The sequence below is a fragment of the Nansenia antarctica genome, assembly GCF_963989245.1.
Source record: "Nansenia antarctica genome assembly, chromosome: 10".
NCBI classification, from domain to species: Eukaryota; Metazoa; Chordata; class Actinopteri; order Argentiniformes; family Microstomatidae; genus Nansenia; species Nansenia antarctica.
The window spans coordinates 29,179,623-29,189,720 of NC_137680.1; the positions used below are offsets into that span (position 1 = coordinate 29,179,623).

The 10,098-nt window shown below is 42.8% G+C and overlaps 1 protein-coding gene across 1 annotated transcript in view; it reads left to right on the forward strand.

Annotated features, from left to right (window-relative positions):
• Nucleotides 1-7,859, forward strand: part of rgl2 (ral guanine nucleotide dissociation stimulator-like 2) — a gene marked incomplete at its 3' end in the record, with an annotated part of 24,032 nt that extends 16,173 nt beyond the window's left edge. The window contains exons 11-20 of the mRNA XM_080540315.1: nucleotides 373-457; nucleotides 1,605-1,664; nucleotides 2,529-2,615; nucleotides 2,743-2,775; nucleotides 3,322-3,443; nucleotides 3,580-3,669; nucleotides 5,045-5,138; nucleotides 6,018-6,245; nucleotides 7,059-7,173; nucleotides 7,678-7,859. Of these exons, the coding sequence (XP_080396441.1) occupies nucleotides 373-457; nucleotides 1,605-1,664; nucleotides 2,529-2,615; nucleotides 2,743-2,775; nucleotides 3,322-3,443; nucleotides 3,580-3,669; nucleotides 5,045-5,138; nucleotides 6,018-6,245; nucleotides 7,059-7,173; nucleotides 7,678-7,859 (1,096 nt within the window). The remainder of the gene's footprint in view (nucleotides 1-372; nucleotides 458-1,604; nucleotides 1,665-2,528; nucleotides 2,616-2,742; nucleotides 2,776-3,321; nucleotides 3,444-3,579; nucleotides 3,670-5,044; nucleotides 5,139-6,017; nucleotides 6,246-7,058; nucleotides 7,174-7,677) is intronic.
• Between the last annotated feature and the right edge of the window lie 2,239 nt (nucleotides 7,860-10,098).

Sequence of the window (10,098 nt, forward strand, 5' to 3'; positions counted from 1 at the left end):
TAAAATAGTACATCAGGAGAGGGTTACATGTATGATACTGTATGTCATTTCTGTAACACTGTCATACCCACAACACAGGCTCATTATTACTATTACTAACACAAGTCCTTTGCATAACTGTAATTTTTTCAGTCCTGTTTGTTGATACAATGCCATCATTTTCAGTAGCCTACTATTGTATGCCTTTCATGCTGTTTTACGCATTTATCATTAAAGCGTTTGAACACAGCTATTCTTTGCACGACTACAGTAAATAATTGCAACGGTGGCGGTAGAGCCTGTTCTATCCTGCAGAGAATGACAGTCCGGTCCCTAATACCCCGTTGGCATTAATCATCATGACTCATTGTTTTGGTCATGTGACCCTGGCAGGGAAGCGGTGAGGAGATATGAGGAGCTGTCTGACATTTTCTCAGAGAAGGACAACTATTCCCAGAGCAGAGAACTGCTCAAAGAGGTGAGTCACCGTGATGGAGAAACCTGCACACGCACATCCCACAATACTAGCAATATGGGAAGGAGACAAACCTGTTTAATGATTATTATTATTATTAATAATAATAAGAATAAGAATAAGAATACATTATTATTAATAATAATTAATAATAATACAAAAACCTAGTTGTTCACTTTATGGGGCAGCTGTGGTGCAGGAGGTAGAGCCGCCATCTAATGATCGCAAGGTTGGCAGATCGGCGGTTCGAGCCCCGGCGGGCATGTCGAAGTGTCCTTGGGCAAGACACTGAACCCCAAATTGCTCCCAGTGAGCGGGCCCGGCCGGCGCCTTGCATGGTAGCTTGCCGCCATTGGTGTGTGAATGTGTGTGTGAATGGGTGAATGAGAGGCCGTTGTAAAGCGCTTTGGATAAAGGCGCTATATAAGTGCAGTCCATTTACCATACTTATTTGAAATTCCTGTACATTCAGGGGTCGTTGCATACACACTGCACAGACCAAGATTCGTCTAGTGAAAAGTAAAAGTCTACCCTCGAAAAAAAAATGCACTTTCAATGGAAACTTGCTCTATTAAATCTCAAGCAACATAATATATAATAGGCTCAATCAGGGTGTGTGTAATGACTATCAGTCCAAAACATGTGTATTGTATTTACAGCACATTGTGTGACTGGGGGGTTGGGAAATTGGTGAGATTAGCAGCATTTGGAATCACTATTCTAGTTTGTTCAGGCGGCTTCAACACCTAGCGGCAGCTTTATGCCCGTCGATGCTCGGGGGATTAACCAAAACATATGCCCGAGCTTTTCATTTGAAAGCGTCACTCCAAAGCTTTGATGTTCTAAAAACATCACTGCCTTCTGCTGCAGCTTTGATCATTTCACCAAGCCAAGCTGTTTCCTTTGCGGCTGAGTTTGTGGGAAAAGGCGGCAGGGCTGTACAAGTATACAGGGTAGTAGGAGGAGTGTGCACCTGGGCGTGAACACGGCCTGCCTCCGCTGATCCACAACCTGATTGAACTGATTCAATTCAATGGTTGATTTGTTGAATCGGTGTGTGGGCTGGGCTGGAACAAAAAAACGTGCACACTCGTCTGTCCATATCCATCCATGTGGGGGTAAAAAAACTGTTTTTTTCTGTGTCTTTCAGGAGGGCACGTCAAAGTCTGCTAACCTGGATAACAGAACGAACCACAGGAGACACACCGGGGTAGGGGTAAGCTTTATAAGCTTTTCAAACACGACTTTTCAAGCACTTCACTCGCAAAGCTGAAGCTCGCCGTCAGTCGGCTGTAGAGGAATGCAGACAGCGCTGTGCAGAATCAGGGCCATGAATAAACCATTCATGATGTAAGACCAATGCAATGGTGCTATTTAGCATTCAACATGGAGGTGCTTGACAGTTGAAAGGTGATTTGTGTCGTGCACGGTGGAAGGTCTTCATCCAAATGTGTGGTTGCGGTATGTGCTCAATGTCAGAAATGCACCGTGTCTTTGCGCTGTTTTCGAACGTGTTAAAAAAGAAGTTATTTAAGAAATGTCACGGTTCGTACGTAGTCAGACGTTTCTGTTTTTGAGGCTCTGATGGTATGCGGTGGTTTGTGATATATTACATAATGTACAGTATGTGAGATGGGTGGGGTTCGACCCCGCATCTCCAGGGCTGCTCATACTAGCGGCAACCATGAGGCCTAAAGGACGTCCTTTAGAGTAGATTCAATCTTTTCTTTGAGTACAACGACATTTATTTATTTGCTCCAGACACAAGGTCAGCCATAGTCAGCACCCCTGGAGCAATTAGGGGTTAAGTGCCTTGCTCAAGGGCACAACGGCAGTGGTAGGCACCTTAGATATGATGCCGCAACCCTCCAGTCACCAGCTCACATATTTCTCTCTCTCTCTCCCTCTCTCTCTCTCTCTCTCCCTCTCTATCTCCCTCTCTCCCGCTATCTCTCTCTCTCTCCCTCTCTCTCTCCCTCTCTCTCTCTATCTCTCTCTCTCTCCCTCTCTCCTCTCTCTCTCTCTCTCTCTCTCTCTCTCTCTCTCTCTCTCTCCCTCTCTCTCTCTCTTCCAGACCAGTGCCCAGGGCACAGTGCCCTACCTGGGTATCTTCCTCACAGACCTCACCATGCTAGACACGGCGGTCAAAGACAGGCTGGAGGTGAGTCCCACACCCACGCGTCGTCATTAACAGGAAGGTTGTCACACTGTTAGCCCCGGGTGTGACACGGTTGGTTGCCAACGAAATATTTGAAGTTGCATTGACGCATCCTGTTCCTCCCTTTCAGAACGGCTACTTCAACTTTGACAAAAGGAGACGAGTAAGTGTCGCAATGTGTGTGTCACGCCACGCGCTGATGATGTTAAGGCTTTTTATTTGTCAACTGTCAGGGTCAGGAAGTGAATCACAATGTGGGAATACAGTGCATCAATAAGATTAGATTAGATTACATTAGATTAGATTACATTCAACTTTATTGTCAGAGTACAAGTACCAGACAATGAAATGCACTTTAGCATCTAACCAGAAGTGCAAATAGTGATATAAAACATGATATAAAGAAAAGACATTATAGAGACTGGTACAGTGTGGCAAGTATGGTAGTTTAGAGGTATAAACAGTTATGAGCTATGTACAGTTAAGGTAGCTATGTACAGTATGCTATGTACAGGTGGTGTACATACCATATGTATAAGTGGTGGCTATATCAAAGGAGTTATGTGCAATGTGCTGTTTGATGCATTATAATGAGCCCGTCCTCCCATTTCTACCTCCTACCTATAAATTAAGCTTATTATTATTATTATTATTATTATTATTATTCATGTAATGTAATATTCAAAGCGATTTGTTTTTCTCTTCCTAGGAGTTTGAGGTTTTAGCTCAAATCCGACTCCTTCAGTCTTCCTGTAAAAACGGTGTTTTCACCACTGACGAGGCCTTCCAGCAGTGGTACCACAGCGTCCCTACGTTAACTGAAGAAGAAAGGTACGTAGTTGTTTTCTCTCACTTCACTTAGTACAAGGTTTTGTAATGTCTATAATGTACAATCAAAATGCAATCACACAATATGCAATTTCATCAAATGTATTCGACTGATCACGCGTGTTGATGTCTGTTGCAGTTACAGACTGTCCAACAAAATTGAGGCTCCGTGTGAGCCGAGCCCCGCTCGTACCCTCACCCCGACCGTGATCATCACTCAGTGCCCAGAGTAAGTTAAGACCCTCACACAAAATGGCTTCCAGTGTTCAGTATAGACATCTGTATGACCTTGAAGACTGTGATTTTCATATTTCATCAGCATTTTTGTAAACATTTTGCAGTGTATTTTGGTTACATTTTCCTTGGACTATTTGGGACTCTTGTCAGTAATGGCAATAGAGTTATAAACACTAGAGGGCGCACAATATGTGTGGAGCACCATGTAATCAACAGTCTTCATCTTCTGTGAGTTGAGTGGGCGTTATTCAAATATTTGTGATTCTCTGCCTCCTGCTATGCTGGAGTGTTAAAGGGTAAGTTTACCTGAAATCTATTTTCATGTGTATTTCTGGTCAATTCATTTTGCATACCATCTCAAACTATCATCATTTCGCATGCAGCTGTATCATAGCTATCAAAACCATTTGACTCAAATGGGCAATTTGGAATATTAGGACTGATTAGGGTGAAAAAAAGCGAGATATCTTGACTCAGAGATTGTTTTAAAATGGGATTTTTGGTGAATGTGTCTACTATTGACCAATGAACACAACAAATCCACTGGATTACAGGGTAAAAGTCAGTTTTAACTCAGCTCCAGTGTCTCATGTCAGTCATTTGTCTCTAATGATCGCAAGGTCGCCAGCTCGGCAGTTTGAACCTCGACGGGCCATGTGTAGAGTTGTCCTTGAGCAAGGCACTGAACCCTTAATTGCTCCAGGGTCGCCGTCTATGGCAGGCCTCTTGCCTAGAGCGTAAAATACCAAATTCCAACAATTGACTGACAAGTTCGGTTGCATGGCAATAAAACAATTTTTAATATTATTATTATCTCACCAGGAGATGGCATCGTGCACTTAAAAGCCATTTAGAATCTATAGATAAACCTATTGAAGAAGAAGACCATGTGTTCATCCTTCTGCCATCGGAGTCGCAGTTGCTCATTTCTCCACTTTATGTGCGTACGCCGCACATTCTCCCGCCAAGTTTGCTTTATTTTTTGCTTTGCTTAGAAAGTGGCATACGCCTTCTTTTGTGCGTACGCAAGATTTCTAAATGAGGCCCCAGATCAGTGTGGTTATCAGTGTGGTTAGGCACTAAATATAATAACTCACTTCAAACAGAACGACAGGAATGACCTGAAAGACAACTAGAGCATTAACATTTCTCACGGGTGGAGGAAGATCATTTTGGTTGTTGTTTTCTTGAATACAGATTACTGTGCAAGTCATACGCCTGAGCAGCTTTGTATAGCACCCCCCGCCCCCCACCCCTCCGCACCCCTCCCTCATGCCCTTATTGGGAGAAAAACACCTGCCCGTACATAAGTCTGTGCACGTCCCTGATCTGCATAGTTGATTTATGCTCGTATGTCTCCTTTACAGCTTGAGCTCCTCCAGGACCAGCCTTGCAGCTGATAGTGATAGTCTCTTTGACTTCCCGTCTCCGGTCAACCACCTACTCTCCAAACTTGCCAAGGTAATTGCGAAAAAATAAGGCCTAGTATTTACAGTTATTCTGTTGTTGCTAAATATCTTCACATTGCCAGTGAGTCATCACTATCACTATATATATACTGTTAGTAGTTAGTAATTGATGGTAAATGGTAAATGGTAAATGGACTGCACTTATATAGCGCCTTTTTTGCTGCTCCAAAGCGTTTTACAACGGCCTCATTCACCCATTCACACACATTCACACACCAATGGCGGCAAGCTGCCATGCATGCATGATGAATAATTTCCGTTCATTGATCGAATATGACAGTGTGAGAATGAATTATGCATACAACCTCCCCTACCCCTAACCATGTCCCCTATCCCTGCCACCCCCCCCCCCCCCCCTCCCCCCCTGGACATTGCTGCATTACTGTGTTCCCCGTTCGTTAACTCTGTGTTCTATGTGCTCATGTTATCTGTTGTTAACTCTGTGTTCTATGTGCTCATGTTATCTGTTGTTAACTCTGTGTTCTATGTGTTCATGTTATCTGTTGTTAACTCTGTGTTCTATGTGCTCATGTTATCTGTTGTTAACTCTGTGTTCTATGTGCTCATGTTATCTGTTGCTTGTTGGTTCTGTGTTTTCTGTTTCTCCAATATTGTCAGCGTCTTTGAGTCTCGGAAAAGCACTATATAAACACAATAAATTATTATTTGTTATTATTAATTATGTGTGTGAACTAAAAACATACAGAAGAGCAACCTTAAAAGAGGGAAAACCTTGAAATCTTTTTAATGCTCTTCTGTGTCTTTTTATTTGCTTCCGCCTCCATGGAACAGCCTTGGCCACTTGTTATCATGTCATAGCAGTAAGTATAACTGTCTATTCTTATTATTATCATCACTATTATTATTTCAGCATATGAAATCCCCCTCCGTTTCCTGTCTGGATGTTGACTCCTCCCCACCACCCAATGACCCCACCCCCACCGCATTGACTCCATCCACTAATGTCGTCAAATCACACCGTCGGTCAGTCTCCTGCGGCAACACTCCCCCCAATAACAACCAATCGTCTGGGCCGGATATGAGAATCATCAGGGTCAGGATGGATATACAGGATGGCAACATGTATCGAAGCATACTGGTACTGAGACAACATCACTGAATGGACCTATCGCTAAGCCACGCCCCAAAATAGAAATTGTCCAATCATATCACAGCAAAAGTCACGACAGGCAGAAAACTGGGACAAACAACTCGCTAATATCTAATGGTGAAAAGCTTCTAGATGAAATATTATTGTCATCTTTAAAAAAAAACATGTCTATTACTTGCTGTGGTAAATCAGAAATCAGAAATTTGCCAACTCCCGCCATTGTAAGTCATTGAAAGTCAGTCAGTCACTGTCAGTGAAGCGTTGTTTGTTTGTCCGAGTTTTCAAAGGGGTTGTGGCTTAGCGATAGGTCCATTGAACTCACAGAGTACATTAAGTGGTAGACATTGTTCAAACATGACAGCAGCTGGTGAAACCGGGAACAAGTCGGCAGCTGATCAAATGTTGATAAAATGACTTTTATTCCGAAAAATTTAAACAAATGTTAACGTTGATCACATGACACACTCGCAAGTCAACTAACACAGCTTGTTTTGTGAGCCTGCTAACAATGTAAAGTTAGTTACAGTTAGTAGTAGTGGGGATTACTCACCGAATCCGTTGCATTGCAATATTCTGGCTTGACTAGCGAGTGTGTCATTGATTTTCAACAACATCTTTCAGAATAAAAGTCTGGACAATTTGATCAGTTGCCCCGCTTGTTCCCGGTAGACGGCACACTTCACCTATACTTTTCTTATCTGAATTCACAAATGTATCATTTAATGGCAGAAATCAAAAACATTTCCTAAGAAGGCGAAGAAGCACCGGAGTCAAGCTGTCTTGTGTCAACTGTCTCTTCAGGTGACCAGCAATGACAAGACCCCCACTGTGATCAGCTCGGCCTTAGAGAAGCACAACCAGGATCCCAAAGAGCTGTCCAGATATGAGCTGATTCAACTGTTGCCTGAGGGAAGAGGTAAGGATATTCTCTCAGCCTATAGGCCGACCGATGAACACAGACGATCTCTTTGCATGGACACTAACCCTGCAGCAGCTGGTGAAAGCAGCAGTGACAGAAGCTGGTGAAAGCAAGAACGAGTCGGCAACCGACCAAATGTTCTTTGTATGACTTTTATTCTGAAGATTTTTTAAAAAGGCCAAAACATTGCAATGCAATGGATTCGGTGAGTAATCCCTACTACTCTACACTAACTAGGTAGTAGTGGGGATTACACACCGAATCCATTACATTGCAGTGTTTTGACAACGCTGACATTTATTTAAATTTTTCCGAATAAAAGTCTGAACGGTCCGTCGGTTGGTGACTTTCACCAGCTGGTTTCACCAGCTGCTGTCACATGATGTGACACATTTAGTGTCAAGTAATAACAAACCGTGTTCTCTTTACATTTGTTACAGTGATGAGCTGTCCGATTTTGTTTTCAATTTCCACGATTTTGTCTTTATTTCTTTCGCACAGAGTTGGTCATCCCTGCTACAGGAAACGTCTTCTACGCCATGACTTCCTCGAGTGTGGACTTCCTGTTGAGAAGACAGGGAGGGGGCATCCCGTTTGGCTCTCACCCGATAAGCACGGAAACCAGCGCCACCTTCCCTCGGATTAAAGCCAAGGGGCGGAGGCTGGTCCGAACTCTTTTTTGATAACAGCTGTTATCCCAAAATCCCAAACCAAGTGTTTCCCTGAAGATCTTCTCAAGATCAAGGGTGAGAATGCAGGCAGAGGTCTTACTGGGAAGTGGCCTTGTCTCTCCCAGTCCTCACTATGATCTATGCCTTTTTTTTGAAGCTGCATAACTCAACATTCCAACAGAGCTTGTCCTACCAAAACGCAACGACCTTCGGACGTGTTTCAACTTGTTCGACGAACAAACTCCATACCAGGGACTTTTGAGAGCCATCTTAATGACACGATGCCCCTTTGTGTACACCAGGGACATCGTGTGATCTCCCAGAAGAGTGCAATTCTCCCTCTTGCTGGCAATGCACAACACTACAATGAATGCTTGTTTTTTTAACAGGACCACGGCTTCCCTTTAACTGATTCTGTATGGTGCTGATTCTTCAAGCCTCTTTCGAGTCTCGACCGTCTAATGTAAACCCAATGGCTTACATCACAATAGCAGTGTAACCAATAGCAACTGAGGATACCCAATGGAGTGGAGAGTGTTCCTCATCATCAGGCATCTTCATAGGTATTACATTTTATAGAAAGGCACTTTGGAGTTAATGAGGTGGACGTGAACGATCCGTAAATGGAAAAAAAACCTTATTACTGTCGAGATCAAAGTTGTAAGAACTTTGTGAATCCGCAATGTTAACCTCATCAAAAGTGGATCAAGATAGTGAATGTGACCGGAAATCACATCGGAGTTGAAGCTGCATGATGAAATACTAATATATGCAAATGAAAGATACAGAGACAGCGCCGAGCGCTTATGCAGCTGTATAAGGGGTTCACAGACAAGGCTTAAGCCTAATCCTAGACTAAAAAGCATCTTAAGTGGAGATTTAATCCAGGACTAAGTGTGGGCCTTGTCTGTGAAACTGGCCCTAATGTGACATAAAATGGCTTAAACCTGTCATTGTAGCAAAGCACTGGGGCTCATGGAATGTGTTTTAATGATATGAGTTGTATATATGTATATGTTTTGTATGTATATGAGTGATGTCATGATTGTGTTTACATTGGTGACGAGACAAGCTATCAGTCCATGTGTCGGAATCGTAAAGTAACTTATGAATTATGAAGCTACATGGAAATGCGTACAAAAAAAATCTCCTCAAATGACAACCATTTCAACGGGTCAGGATAAATCAAAGATAAGCACGATCATTTCAGCAGGATTTTGGATTGAGAATATAATGATATATACGTATATACTATATTTTCAAAAAAGATTTAGCACTTATTACATACAACCTTGCCATGCCCAGCACAGAATGTAATATAGAGCACACATTACCATTCCCACCATTAAGCCTAAAAATATTAACCCATCAACTTAAACAAAAGCATTTATATGACACTAATGAAAGATCAGATTGTGTGAGCCCGTTAGAATCAACTCTACCATTTGCACCTTGATGTCAAACCTTTCAAAACAGCATGAACTAATGGTAATGTATGATTCCTAATGGGTTTAGTGGAAACTTGAAGGGGAAAATATGTTTGACATGTGACTCTTCAACCAGGGGTCCCAAAGTCAGTCCTCAAAGACAACAGGGTTGGCAGTGGCTCAGGAGGTAGAGCCGGTGTTCGGTGGTTCGAACCCTGGCTGGCCACGTGTAAAGGTGTCCTTGAGCAAGGTGCTGAACTCCTAATTGCTCCAGGGTCGCCGTCTATGGCCGACCCCTTGCCTAGAGCATAAAATACCAAATTCCAACAATTGACTGACAAGTTGATTGCATGGCAATAAAACAATTATTAATTATCAGAGGTCAAGTCAACAGCACAACTCTGGCCGTAGGTCACACTAGAAGGACGACACCAGTGGTGAAACAACTAAGTCATGTTACGTCAAGTCACTACATCACGTAGTCAGGTTATCATTTTAACCAGTTACTATGTGATGTATGAATAACTTTGGATGTACTGTATATAGTATATGGCATCTTTCTCGCTCGTTTTATGATTTTCTTCAGTCAAATGTCTGAACAGATCCAGAGCCCGTATGTTTAGGCCTACAGCGTATAGAAGGCTTCGCTGCAATCTCATGAAAGTGAAATGATGTGAAATGATGATTCATCATCAGAATATCAACCGAACCAAATGATGTGTGGAACAAAAGCCTTCCCCAGGGGACGAGACACCTGACTAGTGAACCCTGGCCACACTGCCTACTTTGGCCCTGGTCAAATATTTTAAAAGTGCATCCTTCCT